The sequence below is a fragment of the Varanus komodoensis genome, unplaced genomic scaffold, assembly GCF_004798865.1.
Source record: "Varanus komodoensis strain SLA01 unplaced genomic scaffold, ASM479886v1 scaffold45, whole genome shotgun sequence".
NCBI lineage: Eukaryota > Metazoa > Chordata > Lepidosauria > Squamata > Varanidae > Varanus > Varanus komodoensis.
The window spans coordinates 6439680-6462258 of NW_025336011.1; the positions used below are offsets into that span (position 1 = coordinate 6439680).

General features: G+C 45.1%; 1 protein-coding gene across 1 annotated transcript in view; it reads left to right on the forward strand.

Annotated features, from left to right (window-relative positions):
• The window catches only part of POLD1 (DNA polymerase delta 1, catalytic subunit), a 31087-nt gene that overhangs the window by 3376 nt on the left and 5132 nt on the right, over positions 1-22579 (forward strand). The window contains exons 3-21 of the mRNA XM_044444742.1: positions 1757-1870; positions 2795-2935; positions 3038-3163; positions 3800-3968; positions 4619-4733; positions 6532-6661; positions 7686-7852; positions 8929-9033; positions 10507-10647; positions 10787-10897; positions 12591-12782; positions 13947-14035; positions 14469-14585; positions 15046-15159; positions 16112-16259; positions 18620-18715; positions 19146-19283; positions 20992-21167; positions 21492-21644. Of these exons, the coding sequence (XP_044300677.1) occupies positions 1757-1870; positions 2795-2935; positions 3038-3163; positions 3800-3968; positions 4619-4733; positions 6532-6661; positions 7686-7852; positions 8929-9033; positions 10507-10647; positions 10787-10897; positions 12591-12782; positions 13947-14035; positions 14469-14585; positions 15046-15159; positions 16112-16259; positions 18620-18715; positions 19146-19283; positions 20992-21167; positions 21492-21644 (2542 nt within the window). The remainder of the gene's footprint in view (positions 1-1756; positions 1871-2794; positions 2936-3037; positions 3164-3799; positions 3969-4618; positions 4734-6531; positions 6662-7685; positions 7853-8928; positions 9034-10506; positions 10648-10786; positions 10898-12590; positions 12783-13946; positions 14036-14468; positions 14586-15045; positions 15160-16111; positions 16260-18619; positions 18716-19145; positions 19284-20991; positions 21168-21491; positions 21645-22579) is intronic.

Genomic DNA, 22579 nt, shown 5'->3' on the forward strand with positions numbered 1-22579 from the left:
CAGTGTGTAAATCCTGCCAGACTGCTTGGACTGGTAAGAAAAACCATCTGCCATCTCAATCTTTGTCCATCTTGGCTGCTAGTCCACAGGGTGGAGGCATTGAGGGGAGCTATTATGTTTTATAGAGGATAGTCTTCCTGCCTGCCTGAAGGAGGCTATTGTATGCCCGCTTCTCAGGAACCCTTATTTGGAACCCCTGCACCTTAACAACTATCAGCCTCAAAGGTGCAATTTCTTTGTAAGAGAAGGTGGTATCCCTCCAACTCCAGGCAGTCCTGAGTGATACTGACTTTTTGGACTCATTTCAAACTGGCTGTATAATAGGATATGGATGCCTTTGGTCACTCTAGTGGATGATCTGTGACTCAGATTGACAGGGTGTCCCTGTCAGTTTTGTTGGATCTCTCAGTGGCCTTTGATAGTATCAGCCATAGTATGCTTCTGGGTTGTCTGAGGCAGTTGGGAATTGGGCGCATTGCCCTGCAGTTGTTCCAATACTACCTTTTAGGTTGCTTCCAGATGGTGATGATGCTTGGGGACTGTCATTCCTCCAAGAAGGAGGCCCACAGAGCTCCATTTTTGTCTCCAATGCTGTTTAACATCTACATGATGCCCCTGGGAGATATCCAGAGGAGTGGCTCTGGATGTTAGCAATATGTTGATGACGCCCAGCTCTATTTCTCCTTACCACCATTAGCTGCTGCTTTTAGAGACGGCATCTCTCCTCTGAATGACTGTCCGAAACTGGTAATGGGGTGGATGAAGAAAAACAAATCAAAGTTGAGTACAGACAAAATGGATGTCTGGGGTTCAAATCCAGGATTAGAGGTGTGTCAACCAGTTCTAGATGGGGTCACACTCCTGAAAGACCGTGTTCTCAGTTTGGGGGCTCTGCTTGACCCAGCTCTTCAGAGGCCAGCACAGAAAGAAGCTGTGGTCAAGAGTGTCTGTTATCAGCTTTGGCTCATTTGCCAACTGCATCCCTTACTGGAGGAGAATGACCGGAAAACAGTAGTGCATGTGCTGGTAACTTTGAAGCTCATTTTCTGCAATACACTCTATATAGGGCCAACCTTGTGCCTACTCCAGAAACTACAACTAGCACAAAATACGGCAACCAGGTTGGTCTCTGGGACGTCATGGAGAGACTATATACCACTGACATTAAAGTCTCTGCACTGGCTGCCAATACATTTCCAGACATAGTACAAGGTGTTGGTAATTACCTTTTAAAGCCCTTCATGGCTTGAGTCCAAAATACTTTCAGGAATGTCTTCCCCATATATTCTGCCTTGCCCACTAAGGTCCTCTGGGGATAATCTTCTGTAGTTTGCTTCTGCAAGATTAATGTCAACTATGCAGAGGACTTTTTCAGTGGTTGCTCCTAAACTATGGAATGGCTTGCTAGGAGAGATGCATCAGAGATCCCAGATTTATTTGTTTGTTTATTTATTTATAGTATTTTTTTACCCCTTCCTTAACAAACATCCCAGGACGGCTTACAACATAAATAAGATTCCTACCTTCAAGAGGGAATTAGACATCTCTCTTCCAAGAGGCCTTCCCAGATTAGTTTTATGTAATATGCTAGTTTTTATTTTAAATTTGAATCATTGTTGGTCTTAAGCATTTGTAAACTGCTCAGAAATGGGGTGGCGTATTTAAAAATAAATAAATAAATAAATAAATAAATAAATGTAATTATGCGGGATCTGAGATTACTTGGCTAAGATTTTGGTCCCTACTCTCCCTGCAGGTAATCTCTTTCCTTCAGTGAGGAATTCCAAGTGGCAGAGGCCACTGCCTGCCAAAATAGACCCCAAAGAAGAGTCCCTCTGTTTCCAGCAAGTGGAACTGGATTATTATGTGGGTGAGTACGAAAGCTGGCTGAAATGCTGATGGAAAGGCCTTGAAGGTGTTGTGGGATGGATGAGCTGGAAATCTCTGGTTCTTTTCCTCTTCCTGGGATGGGGTTTGCAGAACTAAGTACTTCTTTTGTTGGACTAAACAGTAACTCCCTACTCCTAGAGGGGAAGTCTGGTGCTATTGTAGTTCCTGGGGCTTTTGCTAGCAACAATAGCCCCACAGTGTTCTTAGCCCTTGCTTGGCAGGGAGAACGAATGGGGTTTGGAATTCCCCAAAGAGGTTGTAGTCCTATTTTTCTGATTGCTGAGAAGGTGCTTGTAGGAGGGTGTCTTGGAAAATCTTCATGTAAAACCTTAACAATGTTGACTTTCATTTTGGGCAGAAAAAGCAAGTTTCTAGCCTGCATGCTTGGAGAATAAGAAAGTATAGAAAATAAAGTGGGGTGTTATTAAGGATTAAAAGCTGTAGACTTGTCCTGTAAGAAGTTAGAGTAGCTGTCCCCAGCCTGGCACCTCCCAGGTATGCTGGTCTACTGCTCTAGCTTTGGCGAAGCAGGACTAACACAACCCTTCAACTCATATTTGTAGTTTTATCCACTACACTAGCTAAGTTGCTTGTGTGCGTGGTGGCTATTTTTGTGAGAGAGATATTGTACTTTATTTATTTATTGTATCTATGCCCTGCCTTTTGTCCTGCAAAGAACCCAAGGTGAGTTAAATAATCTTCCTACTTCTCCTCTTCATTTTATAGATTAGGCTGTGAGTCTGTGATTAGCTCAAAGTCACCCAGTGAGCTTCATGGCCAAGTGGGGACCAGAATTGAAATCTTCCAATTCAACACCCTAAACCATTATGCTACACTGCCTCTCATTACTGATCATAAGTGATGTCCAAAGGCTGATGCAGCTTCTTTTTTCTGTTTGAGGCAGGTTCTCACATCCCTGGATTTCCAGGATCCACCCAGGGTCCAGTTCCTGTGTTGCGTATGTTTGGCGTCACTCTAGCTGGCAATAGTATTTGCTGCCACATCCATGGTTTTGCCCCTTATTTCTATGTGCCTGCACCTGCCGGTGAGTGTGCAGATACAGTTGGGGAGTGGGGAAAAGGCTGCTGGAACTAGCTGGCAATTTAATTCCTTTCCTGCTCCCTCTCCCTGCTAATCTTTCTTCCAGGGTTCCAAGCAGAGCACCTGGCTGACTTTCAGAGGGAACTGAATTCAGCTGTCATCCGGGATATGAGATCCAACAAGGATGGTCTAAACCAAGTGGTTCTTGCAGTGGAGCTTTGCAACAAGCAAAGTGAGCTCATGTGAAGTGTGTGTGTAGGTTTCCTGACTTGGCAGGGTGTTGGATTGGGCCCAGATCTGGGGTGCTGGCTTTGCCATAATATCACAGCAACCCTACCCTTATGGCACTCTAGACGGTATTGCCATTGAGTGCTCAAGCTATCTTGCTGCTTTGACTGTAGTTCACTAATGCTGTTATAAGGTTTAGTTGGGTTGAATTGCTAAGACTGTGTTGCACATGTATTAGCTGTCCAAAAGTTCTAAGAGTGCCAAAACCAAGGTCTATTCCAGCTTTGTCACTCCTCAGAATAGGCTTTTAATGACTACTTTCCTGGTCGCCTGTAACAAGTAAGAATGGCTTCCAAACAGGGAAACTTCACAAAAATTTTGTGCACACATTTGTGCATGCATGAGCATGTGTTTTCCCCAGCACCCTTCCCTGTGGAGTAGCAACTTTTATGAATTTACTGTTTGGAGGGCTTTTGATCACAACTGGATGTGCCATGTTGGGAGAAAGGAAGATGACGCAGATATGGAAGCTGCTGAAGTTGGGGGTGGAGAGAAGAGGATCTGATTTTGAGGTCAGGGGATCCACAGTCTCCCAGGGAAGCTGAATTCTCTGTCTTAAGACTGTTTTTCTTCTCCTTAGGTATGTATGGCTACCATGGGCAACATCTCATTCCATTCCTGAAAATTACTATGGCAATGCCTCGACTAATTGCCCCAGCCAAAAGGTTGCTAGAACAGGGGTTGCGGTGTGGAAATTTGGGAGTGCACCACTATCAAGCCTATGAGTCCAATATTGATTTTGAAATCAGGTAGGACCCATAATCAGGACAGCTTGCTTCCCTCTTTAGGAAATAGGTAATCACCTTGCTCTGTTTCACCAACCATGGCTATATATCTTGGCACAGTGAGGTTCTTAGAGCTCATGGCTTCTCAGAGATGCATGATTTCAGAAAAGGCTGAGAAACTGAAGTGTTTCTCCATATTGCTTGTGGAGATGCTGTTATTTGCCGATAAAAATGAGTGGAGAGGATCTTGTAGCATGTTTTATCCAAGGAAAGTGGGGTCCAGGCACACCTGGATGGATTCTGAGTATGCTGAAAATCGGTTCATCTCTGAACCCTTAATGGTTGGTTTACCTTAGTTCAACCCTTCCCCTTTTTGTCATATAACTTGTTCTATGGCAGGTTTCCCCCACTATAAGTCTTAGCATTCCCTATTACTGAATATTCACTGTCTGGGGGGTGGGGGTGGGGTGAGATTTGTAGTCGAAAGTACTGGGAAGGCTAGGCTTGGGAAGGCTGATCTCTAGTCTTATTTGTGCACTGCACAGAGAGCTTTTGCCCAAAAGGTTACAGAGGAACACCTAAATAAAATTAAATTGTGGCTGAGAGAAGAGATGTGCATTTTCAAGTCTTTCTGCACAGCTGCTATAAAATTCAAGTTTTCTCTCCCAATGTAGGTTTATGGTGGATCGGGATGTTGTTGGCTGCAACTGGATTGAATTGCCTGCTGGAAAATATCACCTGAGGCAGGAACAGCCTGTTGGAGAATCCAGCAAGGAGAATCCACCCAAGGTGCTTTGGGGAACAGGTTACTGAAGTATAGAGTAGAGCTTCTGGGGAAATGTCCTCTTATTATAAGTCAGCCTTCCTCAGCCAGTTGCTGCCTGGGTGTGTTGGCCTTCCATCTAGCTTAGCCCACCTGCCCATCATCTCCTGCTCCGCGTGACTGGAGATGATGAAGGGCATCCGGCTAGGGAAGGCTGGTGAAGGTGTCAGACTTGCCTTTGCTCAGTACTTGACTTAGAGGTAACCTTTAGTGTTTGGAGTGAGATTTCAAGCCATGCTTGTGGCATTTAATGTTTTTCTAGTGGATAAGTGGGATTTCTCATCTACAATATTGGATATGGATCTTGTCTTTATTGAGTGATGGAGTTTCAGATTAGATAATGTCATTAATTAGAGATGTGAAGGCCCTGGAGGAGGAGGGGGGGGGAACAGTTTCTCCCTATTTCTTTTTCCAAGGGCTGTTTTAAACAGCTTTCAGTTATAAAATACTTTCTTTTAGAAGTTAAGATGAGGTGTTCCTATACTGTTACTCTAAGACCTTACTTAACTCCCACCAAAAAATGGTCTCTAAAAGCTATGTAATAAGAACGCTACTCTAGAAAGACTAGAGATGTAAAATATCTGGAAGTAATAAAGCCATGGAGAAAATGTCTCTTTTATTCCTCTTTGTAAGATTCCCAGCATAGTTATTTCTTCTATTCCTTATTAAAATATATGTTTAATGTATTTCTCACTGATAGACATTTGGGGGTGCTCCATGTTATGCTCAGTTTCCTAACCTGTGAGTGCAGTTACCATCTCATAATATGGAAGTGTACTTTCATGACAGCTTGAGTTTATTCTGATGTACAATTCTTTTCCTCTCCATTTTATCCTCACAATAACCTTGTGAGGAAGGTTAGACTGAGGGGCAGTGACTGGCCAAAAGTCAGCCACTGAGCTTCATGGCCAAACGGGGCTAGAACCCGGATCTCCCAGGTCCCAGTGCAGTACTAACTGCAGTACCACACTAGCTCTCAAACATGCCAACAAAATATTGCTTTTTGTCACATGGCTTCAACAGTTCTGGAAATCTTAAATCTTTATTCTTTGCTATTTTGAGGGTCATTTTCAGTGGAAGGGCACAAAATAATTGAACCCTCCTGGATTTTTAGTTAGGATTTTATAGCCTGAATGTCATGCTTAAAATTGGAACTCTAGGACAGATCCTTTAAGCAACACAGCCAACTTGTTAATCAGATCTATGTGATGGATCTGGCCCCCTGAAAAAGATAGAATAAAAATATTTTGTGTATGTAGCCGAGAGAGAGAATTAGGTTTAGACTGAAGCCTTTTATTTTCAATTATGACATTTTTATCCTTCCCTGACTTCCGAGGAATTCAAGATGGAATACGCAGTTCTCCCCACAACTCTTTTATTTTCAACAGTTGTGTGAGGCAGATTAGACTAAGAGTTTTCGTCTGGCCCAGAACTGCCCCGCAGGCTTTGTAGCTGAGTGGGGGTTGTACCTGGGTCTTCCCAGTCCATAACTGCAATCCCTGACAGTACCCATGCCGCCTGCAAAAGTAGCTGTGGGTGGGGGGATAGGAGTGAGTTGGTGTAACCTAACCAGAGTTTGATGTGCAGGGGACATATCAGGTGAGATGCCTAAAGGAGACATTTCTCAAAGATACAAGCACTGTGTGTAGGCTTAGGTTGGTATGGCAGAAGGGAATTTCCGGGGATAAAGGTTTATAGCCAAAGACTGTAATAACATGTCTTGTTGTTAATTCTGTCTCCTCTCCCCCCACCCCCCGCCCATAGACGTCTCTCTGTCAGCTGGAGGCTGATGTGGCCTGGATGGATTTTATTAGCCACCCGCCCGAGGGAGAGTGGCAGCGCATCGCCCCCTTACGTGTGCTCAGTTTTGATATTGAATGTGCCGGACGCAAAGGTATCAGGGGAAGTTGAGTGAGCAAAGTATGCTGTGGTGAGATGAATTTAAGTTCTGGAGGTGGGAGGATAGTTATTCAGAGCCCTGCTGGGTAACTCCAGAAGTTTTACACTGACAGATGTTTATAACCCAGAAGTGCTGTCAGTGTGAACAGGCCTGTGTAGTGAGATCTACAATTAGCACTGAAGTAGCTCTTTTTAAAGTTAGTCCTAAGGAAGCAGGGACATTTGCCAGCCCACCCACACACGGAGGCTTTTGGCTTGTGCAAGCTGCCTGGTGCAGTAGGCCTGACGGGGTAACCAGTATTGTTTTTGTATTGTATTGCCCCTGGTGCAGTAGGGGCAGGTGACTAACTACAAGGTGGCCTTAGCTGGATGAAGCAAGCAAATCCTTTGGGTCAATGCAGCAGCTGTGTGAGGGTGAGGAGCCTCAGCCCTGAGGCCCAACTCCAGCTGTCCTGGAGTCCTAACCCACCCCCAGAGCCCCTCAGATGGATACACCTCCTTCCTTTGCCCCCTCCTCTTTGCTTCCCAACCACTGATTCTTCAATAGCCTTTTTGCCTTCTTGGCTTTTCCAGCACATTCTCAAAGGTTGACCTTCTTAGGCTTAGGTACTGGCAATAATGCCTTTAAACTACAACATGCTGGTATTTCAGCCGCTCTGCCTTTGCCTTCAGCCCTGTCCACTGCTGGAATGCAGCCCTCAAGACCTTCTGTGAAATAGAATCAGGCTGAAAGGAGTTCCCCATCTCAGTTAATACTGAAAGACTATATTCTTAGATTATATAATTAACAATTATTCATTATATTGACAAGGACAGGGTGTCTGAGGCTTGGAACTGGCTAAAGACATCCTGACCCTTACAATGGGACACAGTGTGGGTTAAGAGCTTGTGACGTGAGCCTTCATGTGTGTTGGCCACAAATGAAGGAGTTAAACCAAGAGAGTGGATTCATAGTAGTCCCTGAAGGGTAAGAAATTCCAGCTGTTCTGTTAATAAGCTCCTTCTGTGTTTCCACTCAGGCATTTTTCCTGAACCAGAGAAGGACCCAGTCATCCAGATTGCCAACATGGTCCTACGCCAGGGGGAGAAGGACCCTTTTGTACGCAATGTCTTCACCTTGCAGAGCTGTGCCCCGATTGTTGGTTCTCAGGTGCTCTGCTTCCAAAAGGAGGCTGATCTGCTCAAGGTATTGGAGGCAGTGTCTAGGTTACAAGATTTGAGGTGGGCCTAGAGCACTGATCTGACTGTAAGGGAAGCAAGGACTGGTGGTAGGATATAGGAATATAGTGGAATGTTGGCTGAATACCCAATCTGGGTAGCAAAGGAGGGGAGAATGTCATGCATTTATACTTGAATATGTGAAAATGGATTCAAGGACTATCCTGCTCCTCTTTATATGCCAGGCTGTCAGAAAACCATGTTGGTGTTTCAGCCCTAAAAATATAGAGATGGATAGAATATTTGACTGGGGGAGGGAAGAGGCTCTTGGAATACTATAATCTTGTTGTTTTGGTCTTTGATTTTTGTTTATTTTTTTCTTCTTAAAGTGATGGATCTGAAAGTGATGTTTAAAAAACACTTAAAATTCACTTTGGACTATTTCAAGCTATTTCACTGTCCAGTAATGTGGAAGAAGGCTTCTTGTGGAGGAAGGCTTTGAATGGCTCACCAGGTGGACTTGTGGCTACTCTGCCCACTTCCTCTCCTTTCCTTTTAATTTGGCTTGTTCTGGAAAGAGCTTGCAAGCCCCTGAGGGGACCAGAACTGAGCAGATCTGGGAACTGGACAAAGGAGGCACATAAGGCCAGCGGCTATATGGATGCAAGGGCCCTTTTTTGTGAGGCAGGCACTTGTGGTCATCGTACGTGGTTACCAAGAATTATTCTTGCCCTCAAGTGCCTGGGAAAACCTCTTTGGTAAAGACTCTGGTGACAGGATCTGATGACTCACACATGCTCTGTTGTTCAAAATTCACTCCCATTTTCCTCACATGGTTAGGCAGGGTGGCTATTGATTTTGGGGAACTTGTAGAAAGTATTTTTAAAGGTTTCCTTTATTTAGACCAGCAGAAATCCATTTAGGGGAGGAGAAGGAAGTGAAGCACAGATCTTAGGAAAGTTTTATTTATGCATCTTCTGAATTCGGGTGATAAGGCTTGGAAAGGCCTCTGCCTTTGATCTTGGAGAGCCAAGTCAGACAGTACTGGGCTATGTGAACCTGCCTATAATGTCATGAGCCTGTCACTTTTCAACTTTCTTCCAGGCCTGGGCTGAATTCATGCGAGCTGTTGACCCTGATATCATCACGGGCTATAACATCCAGAACTTTGACCTTCCCTATCTCATCACACGTGCACAAACTCTCAAAGTAAGCCCCACTTTCCTCCCTCCATCCCAGGCAGGAGTTGTGTTGCTGGTCATACAGTAAATAAAAACTGGACCTTCATCTTCCTTCTGAACACAGAAAATGCAACTCTTCTAGTGTAAGCATAAACACTGCTTTGTGCTATTGCTTCTAGGAAGGAGTGTGGAGTTGTTGTCAGTGGAAAACTAGCCATTACCTATAAAAACACTTGGAAAGGCTATCCTTCTTGTTAAGTCTTGGCATACACAGAGATCTGTGATTTGTTTTAATTACTACATTTATATATCACTGTTTAACAAAGCTTCCAGGGTGATTTACACCCAATTAAAAATAGATGTTTCTAGAACCTGAGGAAGGAGTGGCTAAAGATTAAGGAAATGGGAGATTAGCAGACGAAAAAGAATTGCCAATAGTGTCCATTGTGACTCTACAGGAATCTTGAAGAGCTAACCAAGTTTCTTTAAGCTTAGGATGCTTAATTCCTTCTGCAGGTTCCTGTAATCCTCAGGTCACAGTCTTCATTCTTTCATTGCTCCTTCCTAGCTTCTAGAGACACACATGCATGCTTTTACTTTTTGTATTGTATTTGCTTTGTTGAAACTCACCCTGGAAGCATTGTTGAACATCAGTATGTGAGGTGGGGAGGAAAGCCCCTTTCCTCTTCCTGCTCTGTCTGCATCAGCTGCTTGCAAGAGAGCACACCTGCTTTGGTTCAGTCTAGTGACCCCAAAACCCACCTCTTCACAGCAAGAGTCTTCATGACTTAGAAAAACCTTATCAAGTCAGTTCCTGTCCATACCCTTCCGGTCACAACAGTTGCTGGTCTGAGCAGGAGATACAGTAAAGTCACCACAAGGCAGAACAATTGAATCAATCTTGAATAGTTTTCATTGTAGAAACAATCACCAAGCCTTAAAGTGAACCCTGGATTCTTCTATCAGAATCCATGCCTACTGTTTTACTGCTAGAAACCCCAGGTTCAGGTTCAGGTTCAGGTTCATTCCCTTCCATACAGGGCTTCCCACAAAGATAGTCATCTTCTTGAGTGTTTGGTTTTGTTGACAGGTCATACAGCTTTACTTGATCGATTTAAAATCTTAATTTACATATAAGAAGGGGAAAAGCCAGCAGTTCTATGGAAAAAAGCACAGGAAGTCCTTACAAGCGATTTGTATCGAAAGTAACTTTCAGGAGCAATCCTAGACTGGAAGAAAGAAGATTAGACAGGAAGAAGGTCCTTCAGTTCACAGCATTTGGAAAATTCTGGGAATTGCAGGACTTTTTGCTGTCTGAACATGTAGAGGATTGTGCCCTTTAATCATTTTTTAAAATCTACTTTCCAATTAATCTGGAGAATCCTTTTAGCCAATCAATCAGGAGTAACTCTTTTGCTGGTTCATTTATTTATCAACTCCTGAACTGTCATCCACTCACCCCATCCTTTGTCTTAACAGCTTGCTTTTTCTGTATTGCCAGGTTCATACATTTCCCATCCTGGGCCGCATTCCTGCCCGCAAGTCTGTCATACGTGATTCTTCCTTCCAGTCCAAGCAGATGGGTCGGCGGGAGAATAAAGTCATTAACATGGAAGGCAGAGCCCAGTTTGATTTACTTCAAGTAAGAAAGGCTGGTGGCCCCCATTTTATAGAGAGGGAGAGCAGGTGGCCAGGTGGAGACACCAGCTGCAGTTTTGCAAACACAAGTTTATGCCTATTGGACCATGTTCTCACAACTTGCCTCTTCATCTCCTTTCCAGGTCCTGCTCAGGGATTACAAATTGCGGTCCTACACATTAAATGCTGTCAGTTATCACTTCCTGCAGGAGCAGAAAGAAGATGTGCAGCACTCAATTATCACAGACCTTCAGGTTCCTCTCTTTTGAACAAAAGTATTTGGTGGCTTTTATTCTGCATGATCTACTTCATTCCCATCTGTTGAGCATTTTACCAGCTGAGACTTATAATGGTAGAAGCTTGTCATTGTAGGCAATCCTACTTCTGATGCCTATATCCTGAATGCTTCAGTGACTTAGATTGGACTATACAGTCTTCCTGGCAGTCGCTAAGAATATGTTAACTTTTTATCCACACCCCGCCACTGTCCTGAACTGCAATTTCTAGGGTTCCTTGGGATTAAGGAGTGGGATAAAGTTAACTCTGTTTAAGGCAATTCATTAGGTAGACTCTCTGTAAAATACAGTGTGGCACAGTTTGACTCTTTATCTTAGAACTACTGCTGTATCAACTCAGGCTTGTCTGGGATAGTGTGACGAAGTTGAGCAGATGTAGGGAGTCTATTGTGACTGGTAGACCACATTCCTTTACGGGAAAAACTTCTCGGGCTCCATGCCATTGATGGGCATTGTTGGAGCCAAAGGCATGCAACTTTCTCTCCTGCCTTTTCTTTCCCCTTTCTTTCTTTCTCTCTCATTGCCTCCCATCCTCATGCCCAGCAGCAGCACTTTGGAGTTTTGGAAAAGCCATCACTAGCACCTCTGAAGGTTTCTCTTAAACTCTAGTTACTTCCAGAGGGTGAGGGGGAGTGGAGATCACAGTATGTGAGGAATAGGGTTAGCCCTTGGCTGCACAGCAGTTAGGCTTTTAAAAAGTGTTTATTAGCACTAAAAGAGGCTTTTAACGGCCTGACTTATGGGCAGGGTAGCCAATAGGAGAGGCCATAGATTGGATAAATAGGCCCTGTATACTGTGGTTCCCCATTCATGACCTAGAGTTTAACTGTCCCATTATATTTGCAAACAAGATTTCGATGTAAGGGGATCTTTACCCTTTTAAAAAGCTATTTTCTAGCCCTCCTGGTTGTAGGGAGGGCTAAATGTTTTGCTGTCATTTAATTGTTATGGTGACAGCAAAACATCCTGTTTGGGGAATTGTTATCACTTTCACTATTTATTTTTTTAGGAAATTTATGACTTGCCTTTTCTATACATTATGCTTAGTTTTATTTCTTGCTTTTGAGAAAAAATCTACAAAACTCCCATAAAACATCTCAAAAGGAACAATAATCAGAAGGGGAATCTCCCTGTACTTCAGTCAATGAAGCCAAAAGAAGACAAAAGGTACACTCAACCAAAAAGGTTGTCTTATGAAAACTAGGCAGGCTTTGAAAGCCTGTAGTCCAAGTTCCTGAATCTGCTGAACTTCCACTGGTGGGTGGTTCATAATTTTGGGATTATACATTAGTGGCCACTAATGTAACAGGCAATGATACTATCAAAAGATTACCCCTTCCAAAACCTAAAAAGCTGAGATGTACAAATCGAAGGTGATGCCTGTCCCTCTCTTTGCTGCTTCTGTAACTATACTTCATAGCCTGCAGTACATTACATAAAGGGGGCATTAACACTGCAGGAAAAGGGCAGCTCTAGGACAAAATAGTTCTCTTTGCTTATACATGCAACATTCCATCTTTGCTTCATGCAGGGACAGTTGTAGTCTTGAGCAGCCAATAACTTGGTCTCTTCTGTTTCTATATCCAGAAGCAAAGGTATATTTATGTCCTCAGCCCTTAATATGCAAGCCTTTTCTCTCTCCTGTTCACAGAATGGCACTGACCAGTCACGGCGGCGCCTGGCTGTGTACTGCCTGAAGGATGCCTATCTTCCCCTGCGGCTTCTGGAGAAGCTCATGTGTGTCATCAATTATATGGAGATGGCGAGAGTCACTGGTGTCCCTCTTGGCTACCTCCTTGCACGGGGGCAGCAAATCAAGGTGGTCTCCCAGTTGCTGCGGCAGGTGAGGGGCACAAGGGAAAATTGGGGGTGGGTGTTTGTTCAGATCAAGCATTTGTATCATTACAAAACATGCCAAAGATTTTGCCATCTAAGGCTGTGACCCTATACTCACTCACCGGGGAGTAAGTCCAGTTGAACGTAGAGGGCTTTGCTTCTGAGTAGGCATGCCTAGGATTGGGCTGAAAACATTCTTCTTCAAAAAACAAAAAAAAAAAAAAAAAAAACCACCTGATTGCTTTCCTTTTGTTTCCATTGTACAAGTGCATGCCTACTCAACTTACAACTGACCACAATATCCAGTTTTACTTTCAATCACATTTATATCCTATCTTGCCCCAGAATGCTTTTGGTGATGTATATTATCCTACCCCCACAGAACACTTAAATTGTCACAGCTCCCCTTTCAGGTAGGCTGGGCTGATAATTACCTAGTAAGCTTTGTGCTTAAGTGGGAATTTGAACCTGGGAGCCCCCCATCTTAAAACTAGCACTCTAACCACTACACCACACTGATTCTCTCTTATGTTAGATAAAGCAGCCTTGAGGAGGTGGTCCTTTCCCTCTTCTTGCTTTGCACTGTTCTAGTTTACCTCCTAGGCAGCTTCAGGTCTTCAGCAAGTGCTGAGATCTTTAGGGGGGATATGCAGATTAGGTACTGTCCTGAATTCTGGATTTGGCAGCTCTAGTCACCTTGAGAAAAACTGCTGCAAGTGTCTTGTTTAGAAAGACAGGATCACAAAGGAACCAGTAGTATCGCTTGCTTGAGAAACTTGTATGCCTCTACATAGCCCAAGGGCTCTCTGAGTAGCTTACAGAATAATATGAATCCCTATTCACTTTTGGCAACCAAACATCTTGAAAATCACATGGCTGGAATAGAGTCAAACAGTTCCTGTTGTCTAGCTTTGCCAGAATAACTTTCATGACACCCCTCTCACATCAGCCTTTCAGCTGGAGTAAACAGAAACTGATCTGTCTCACTTTTAAAAAAATCATACTACCCTGTAAAACACTCTGTGTGTTATATAAAAAAAGAACAAATAATAAAAGAACTCTGGTTGTCAAGTAGATAGCAAACAAGGTTAGTTGGGCAGACCCATGATACTGTGGCTTAGGGTGGAACACCCAGAGAAAGCTTTAATTGACACCCTTTTTCCACCCAAAGGCCATGAAGCAGAATCTGGTGATGCCAGTGGTGAAGTCAGAGGGCGGGGAAGACTACGCTGGCGCTACTGTCATTGAGCCGCAAAAGGGGTAAGGCCTGCACTGCAAGGACTGCAGCAGGAAAATGATCCTCTTCCCATGCCATGAGCTAGGGAAGGGGTTGCTGTGGTGGCTGAACCCACCCATTTTGCGTTGCGGTAGGTAGGCTTTGGGTCACGGAGCCGGAATACAGTGATGTGAGGCAGGAGGGGAGAAAGGAGCAGGCTTGGGGAGAAGGCCATGCTGCTCCAGCTTTCAGTCAGTGGAGGAGGAGGTCCTGGTTGGACTGCATGGGGGAGAAGCCTCAGATGAGACTGAGTGAGGTATGGGACTCCTGTATGCTCCCTTGATGCCTACTGAGAGAGACAGACCAGTGATTGGCAGCTGGAATTCCTGGGTTCTCTGGAAGGAAGCCAGTGGTGGATGTATTGTCTCACTGATGAAGTATAGAGGACTTACTTAACAGGATCCTTTTCTCTTGTAGTTATTATGATGTGCCCATAGCTACCTTGGACTTCTCCTCCCTGTACCCTTCCATTATGATGGCTCACAACCTGTGCTATACCACACTGTTACAAAAGGGGGCAGTTGAGCACTATGGGTAAGTGGAAAAGGACCTCTGGCTGACATTTTGCTAGGCTGCACAGAGCATGAATATGGCAGAAGCAATTGGAGCCTTGAAGTAGGAAAGGGAGACTCTTTCCTGATGCCTAAGATGGCAATTGCATGCCAGAAGTGGGGTGAGAGGGGAAAGCCAAGTTTTTGCAAAGCAATCAAGGGACAAGCCTACCCTGCCTGGCATTGTGACTCTTGTGGTGGTTGGTCCCTGATGCCCTGGAGAAAGGGGAGGTCCCCTCTTCCCTGGAAGGGTCTTTTTGAGGAGTGGATTTAACAAGTGGGGATTGATCGAAGGGGCCACCCCAACTGAGACTAGGGGCTTTCCAAATGAGGCATATTGCCAAATTCAGAGAAGGGATTGGAGACTGGGCTGGGATTTGTAAAAAGTGCAGTTAAATTCTCAGGTTGTTTGATTTAAATGGATGGTTGCCTTTTCCCACTAGGCTTTCAGCAGAGCAGTTCATTCGCACCCCCACTGGGGACCATTTTGTGAAGGCCTCAGTTCGCAAAGGTCTGCTGCCCGAGATCTTGGAGAATTTGCTGGCTGCCCGCAAGAGGTGAAGTGAGAGGAGAGGCATCTGCAGGAGTTTAAGGCTGTTGGGAACAGAGAGTCCAGGCTGTAGCTCAGGGGGAGAGCACCCCGTTTAGAAGACACAAAGCCTCAGGGGCGACCTCCAGCAACCTTGGGATGGGCAGGAAAAACTCTTGCCTGAAACCTTGGAGAGCTGCTGCCTGCCACCTTTAACAGTACTGGACTAGATGGACCAGTGGTCCCCAAACATTTTGGGGCTTCCACCCCTGTTTCTCTTGGGCCACAACCCTAGCATTTCCTTGCCTCTTCCTTTGTATTAGGTCTATTGCTGTACTGTGAATTTAAAACAACCAATCACTGGGACTTTCCACCCTCCCCATGGGAGTGGGACTGCCCACTTTGGGAATCACTGAGACAGAGCAAGGGTCAGACTCCATATAAGGCAGCTTCCTGTATTCTCCAGCCTCTCCATTTAAAAGGATCTTGGGTGGTATGACTGGGAAAAGCCATTACCTGAGACCTTAGAAAGCTGATGCCTGTCACAGTAGCATACACCTGGCTACTTGGGATAATAACCTGGCTCTTTGAGGACAGGAACCATTATCTGTGCCTTTTCTAACAAAAGAATTCCTATTTTTTTTCTCAAGAAAGAGTTAAGGAAGAAAAACCTTAAATCAATGGAAGAAAGATAATTAAAATGCTTGGATACCCAGAGTGGATATTGGGAGAGCTACTTTGAAAACCAGAATGATGTGGCTTTTGGGGTAGTGGGCTAGGTGCATGTGGGAAAAGGATGACAATCAGTAATGCAGAGTCTGGTAGTTTTGGAAATTGGGTGTCTACTAAGAGTGAACAATTATGACCCAACATGTAGGTTTTCTAAGAATTCCTAACAATCTAGGCTGGTAGAAGAGGCCGATGTAGAATATCAGCCATTGTTCTTTACTCTCCCTCTTTCTGTCCCTTCTTTGGTTCAGGGCCAAGGAGGAGCTGAAACGGGAGACAGATCCATTCAAGCGCCAGGTGCTGGATGGACGGCAGCTGGCCCTAAAGGTCAGCGCTAACTCTGTGTATGGCTTCACTGGTGCCCAAGTGGGCAAGCTGCCTTGCCTTGAAATCTCTCAGGTAAGCCTGACCCCTCTCAAAGATGGGGAGTTCTCAGGTTGCAGTTTTGTTTTATAATGAGCTAACATCCATGGAGTGTCTGAAACTATCAGTTCTCTCTCACATGGTTAGCTGGTTGCCTTATCAGCAGAGGTCAGGTGGGTAGTTCATTCTCTATTGCTGAAGCGAATTTGGGTGAATTCCTAGTGGTCTCCTTCCCTTGATGATCCTTGGTCTTTCTGTCATTTTATAGCTTGCTATAATTTATTAAGCATGCATTCTGACATTTTAAATGAACCAGTGCTTCTCAGTTGCTTTGCAGTAGGTTTCGGACAGGCAGAATGGAGTCCTGCTCACAAAGAACATAGGTGAACTTTATAAATGAACTGAAGATCAACCAGTACATGATGCAGTAATTGCCAGTAGCTTAGATTAGTTTTTAAAAGCTAATCTAGGCCAGTGAGGTTTAGTTCTAGAACATTGGACTGAGTCTTGCAAGATCCAGGTTCTAGTCCCCTCTCATCCATAAAACTTCCTGGGTGACTTTGGGCCAGTCACTGACCCTCAGCCTAGCCCACCTCCCAGGATTGTTGTGAAGATAATGGAAAGGAGAAAGCTCATGTACACTATTTTGTGCTCCTTGGAGTCAAGGAGGGATATAATAATATTATTACATTGCGTTTGCATCCTGCCTTTTTTCCTCTTGTGAGGAACTCAAGGTGGCTCCATGGCTCCATTTTCTGCTCACGACAACAGCCCTGTGTGGCAGGTTAGGCTGACAACCTGCCCTAAAGTCACCCAGTGAATGTCATGGCTGAGTGGGGACTAGAACCTGGATTTTCCAGGTCCCCAGTTCAAAACTCTAACCATCATACCCACTGTATAACAAATAATATTGTTCTGCACGTACCTAAGGTCTCCTTAGTATAACAGTAATAATAGATAAATCAATGTAAGGTAAAGATTTCCATGGAGGATAGATCTATTTAAAGCACACTTCTCCAGCCTGGGTCACTCCAAATGTTTTGGGTTATACCTCCCATCAGCTGTGGCCAGCATGGACAATGGACTGGGACAGTGGGACTTATATTCTCAAACATCTGCAGGGAATCTAGATAAGGGAAGGCTGGAGTAAAGGTTATTTACCTTGGCTGCTAAACAAAAATGTGACTGTACCTCTGAATACCACATGTTGGGACAAATAAAAGGGGAAGGTACTTGCCTCTGAACAGTTTGTGAGAGCCCAGAGGTCTATCTGGATGGTCACTTTGAGAATAGAATGCTGAACTGATGATTCTTAACTTTTATAGTCTTACTCATAATTCTGTACAGTGGATTAAACAGCAAGAGAATGTCTGCCTGGAAAATGGGAATGCACAATCTCCCAACAAGCAGTATCTAAACAGAGCTCCACATCAGGGGTCCGCCAAATACCAGACCCGAGCATTTTGTAGACTCCGTGCAAATTAAGCAGGCTGTTTGCTTTTTGTAGCTTCTTTCCATCACCACTTCTAAAACCCCCAGAACTAATAGGAGTGTGCCTGTTCAGGGTTCCAGTTAGCCAGGCTTGCCTTCCACCAGTAGGACAGTCTGCCCCAAAGTTCCCAGTTCTTCTTTCCCAGCTGACACCCAACATCCATGGCTACTAAGTGAACATCCTGGAACAAGCCGTATCTCTTCCAGGTGGTGGAAGAGATGTTGCCTCCTTATTATTAAAAGACATGTTGCATTTCTGTAAATGTTGGAATTCCACCGAGCAAGTCAGTACCATCCTCCTTCCCTCTCTGTCTGTGTGGTTCTCTGCCATAGTGGACAGTCACCATCTGAGTTCATTCTTAGAAGGAATGATCTGAGATGTCTCCCCGGATCAGAGTAAAAATGACCTCCCTGGTTTAGTCTACAAACTCTCTCATTCCTTGTGTTAACTAAAATAAAAAACCAGGCTAACCTCTCTGCAAATACAGTCACCATTCATTCCTATAGTTGTGATGAGTGGATATTGCTTCCTATTGGAATGGGTTTAAAGCAGCAGGATTTCTATGGCACACAGGTTAGGAAATCCATGGCTCGGATGTGCTTCAGAGGGGATGGATGCATCAACGTGTCTGGCAAAAATCATATGGGCAGCATAGTGCAAGTGTGTGGAGGAGAGATTCTAACTATGTTTAAGGTAGCTTTCCCTAACCTGGGGCTTTTCATTTGTTTTGGACTACAACTCTCATCATCCTCCACCAGTATAGCCTATGGTCAGGAGTGATGGGAGTTGCAGCCTAAAATTGCAGGGTGCCAGATTCAGAAAGGCTGCTTTGAGAAATTTCCTTATGGTCTTCTATTTATCTCATCCCAAAACTTGAGACATTGCCTATATCCCTCTTTTCCAGAGTGTGACTGGATTTGGACGTCAAATGATTGAGAAGACCAAGCAGCTGGTGGAGTCCAAGTATACCATTGCTAATGGCTACGGTGCTGATGCAAAGGTTAGAGGGGAATGGTCAGGAGGGAGACGAGTCTTGCAGCTGGAACAGTGAGAGGAAGGCAGTGAAATAAGCTGGAGTGGGGGAGAGACTGAAGCTGCAAGAGGAAGAGAGAGAGGCACCGCATGGCTTGTGGTGGAGGCAGCTGGCGTGGCAAAGAAACCGTAAGATACGAGAGACGTGAGTAATCATTTCCAAAGGTTCCGTTAGGAACATAGGAAACTTCCTTATACTGAGTCAGACCATGGGTTCACCTAGCCCAGTATTGTCAGCAGTAACAGGCAGTGGGTGTCTCTCCAGAGATTCAAGCAAGATTCTTTCCTAGCCCCACCTGGGGATGCGGAAGGTTGAACCTGGGACCTTCTGAATGCCAAATAGGTGCTCTACCCATGAGCAATGGCTCCCTCTGCCAAGTATCCCCTTTTTGTCGCAGGTAGTCTATGGGGACACAGACTCCGTCATGTGCCGCCTGGGTGTGCCGTCAGTTGCAGAGGCCATGGAAGTAGGCAGGGAAGCAGCCACCTGGGTCTCCAGCCACTTCACTCCCCCCATCAAATTGGAGTTTGAAAAGGTGAGTTGGGTGCAGGGGCCTCTCCGTGTCCTACATTGCAGGCATGGATGTACAAAGCTTGCCAATGAAACGGGAACTTCACACATGATCCTCAGCGGGTAGGAAGTGTCCTTGTATTAATATACATATACATACACTATTCAATATCTATTTGATATCTACATGAAACCGCTGGGAGAGGTCATCAGGAGGTTTGGGCTGCAGAATCATCAGTACGCTGACACCCAGCTCTACCTCTCTTTTTCAACTGATCCAGGTGAGGCAGTGGCTGTACTGAACTGGTGCCTGGCTGAGGTAATGGGCTGGATGAGGGCCAATAAACTGAAGCTCAATCCAGACAAGATGGAGGTCCTGTTGGTGGGTGGTTTGAGCTCCTGGGTAGGTGACTCAGACCTTGCCCTGAAAGGGGTTGTACTCCCTCTAAAGGACAGGGTCTGCAGCTTGGGAGTGCTCCTCGACCTAGAGCTGTCCCTGGAGGCTCAGGTGACTGCGGTGGCAAGGAGCGCTTTCCTCAGCTTTGGTTAATCCATCAGCTGCGTCCCTACCTGGAGGACGATTGCCTAGCGACAGTGACACATGCATTGGTTACTTCCCGGTTGGATTTCTGCAACGCGCTCTACATGGGGCTGCCCTTGAAGACAGTCCGGATACTTATGATGGTGCAAAATAGAGCAGCCAGGTTGCTGATGGGGACTGGGCGTTATTCTCATATAACCCCAGTTCTCTACCAGCTTCACTGGCTTCCCATAGAAGTCTGGGCTCAATTCAAGGTGCTGGTTATTACCTATAAAGCCCTTAACGGCTTGGGACCAGGATACCTAAAGGAACTCCCTCTTTCATATTTGCCCTTCCACCCCCTGAGATCAGCAGCAGAGGCCCTCCTCTGGGAACCCTCCGTGAATGATATTAGGAGGCAAGGTACCCAGAGGAGGGCTTTCTCTGCGGTGGCACCCCGCTGATGGAATGCGCTTCCCAGAGAGGTCCGCCTGGTGCCGTCGTTATTTGTTTTTCAGCACCAGGCTAAGACCTTTTTATTTCAACAATATCTTAATAACTTTTAATATTAGCTATTTATGTTTTAATCTGCAGCCAGGGTGGATCTGGAATTTATTTGTATTATGTTTTTATTGCTATTTTTATTTATTTATGTAAGCCATCCTGAGGCTCTGCAGAAGGAAGGCATATAAATAAAGACAGACAGACAGACAGACAGACAGACAGACAGACAGACAGACAGACAGAAAGGTGGAATGAGGAGGTGATAGGAAAGGTGGGAGAAGACACCGAAAGACCAATAACACTTCTTGCAGATGGTAGATGCAGATGATATTGAATTCACCACAGCTCAGAATCTACCTGTGACTGTCTGCAAGCTGTGATATCAACTACTCAAAATGAAATTAATGTGTATGTATTTAGTTTGTATGCTGCCCAAGCAAAAATGGTGTCTCTGGAAGCACTCTTTGCATTTTAAAGGAAGCCGCCTTTGGTCAGTTGGGAGATGAACTCCCATCTGTTTGTTTGTAGCTGAAAACTTAGTCTTCCCCAGCTGTGTGTACAATCCCCCTTGTCCATCACACCATCTCCCAGTATGCCTCCAGTCAGTGCAGGGGAATCCAGATTAAAAGATCTTCCTGTCTTTGGTGCATGGAAGCTAATATGGGAGAGGACAAGCCTTTTCTATTTTCTCCGTCTGCCCACTGGCCAGGTTTACTTCCCCTACCTGTTGATTAACAAGAAGCGCTATGCTGGCCTGTACTTCTCCTCCAACCCTGACACGCACGACAAGATGGACTGTAAGGGCATTGAGACGGTGCGCCGAGACAACTGTCCCCTCGTGGCAAACCTCATCAACACTTGCCTGCAGAAGCTGCTCATAGACAGGTCTGTGGTGTGTGGGATGAAGCGCCATTCTGGATGGGACCTGCCCTTTGCCGGTGTAGTGGCGGTGTGCTGGGAAGCGGGGAACAGCACGTGTTTGACCTGGAGCTGACCAATAGTTCAAATTTCTGGGTGCCAGAATAAAACTCTGAGAAGCTGACTTCTAAACAAGAATGTCCAATTGCCAGGTATCAAGAGAATCGCTCACCCAGGTGCCTCCCATGCATTTCTGCATTCTGCTGGAGATCAGAAGTCTTGGTCCCTCTGGAGCCCTTTCTCTTGGAAAAGAGGAGAGCTCTGATGGGCCACCCTTACACATCTTTGTAGGGACCCTACAGGCGCCGTGGCCCACGCTAAAGAGGTGATCTCGGATCTGCTGTGCAACAGAGTTGACATCTCGCAGCTTGTAATCACCAAGGAACTGACACGCACCGCAGATGAATATGCAGGGCGCCAGGCTCATGTGGAGTTGGCCGAGCGGTGAGTTGATGGAGAGAAGGGGAGCCTTTTTCCTCCTCATCTTCCTTTTTAGAAGAAAGTGGAGAGCGGAGGCTTCTGACCTCAGGACGCCCCAGATCCAGATTTGGAGCAGATAGACTGAATATAAGAAGCTACCTTCTGCTCAATCAGACTATCATCCACCTGGTTTGACAACTAACCCATGGTTGGTTGTCTTGCCAAGAGTTTGTTTGGTGAACAGTCAAACGAATTACAGACTCTTTTTTCAGTCTCTGAGTTGTTTGTTTTTCTCCTCTTATTCCTTCTGTTGCCCTGGATGCCAAATACCATTTCAACACTGTATACTGGCACGTAGAGTGGCTGGGTTCCCCCCACCCCCTTCCTGTCATTCTGCAATCCAGTGAAACAAGGCATGAACAACCTATCGTTCTGGGTTCATACATAGCGACAGCCCTTGGTTTAAGTAACACAAGTTCACAAACGGGCAAAAAACCTGGTTTTCTTTTTGAATTGTTCATAATTAACCAACCACGGTTTATTAGCATGTCTGGGTTTGCACACCATGACAACCCAGAATTCAAGAAACCATGGATTAAATGAGTCATGGATTAGTGTTCTGTGTGAATCAATGTCTGCTCCTGACTGACAGCAGCCCTTGAAGGTTTCCAGCACAGTCATAATCAGTCTGTTTCTGTAGTGCATTTTCTACAATACATTTTGTCAAAGTGGTTCACAGAGCAAACAAATACGACAGCCATGAGTATAATACATAAACTCAATTATAATTCACTTGAAGCATCATAAAATTAAAACAAGAGGTTAGTTAACAATCCAGTAGGTCAGTTAAAGCCTCCAGTATCAGTAATAACACATCAAATAAACCAGGCCAAATGATAGAGGGATAGAAGTTGGGGCCTTCTGTGGATGCAGAACATACGCTGTGCCACTGAACTGCC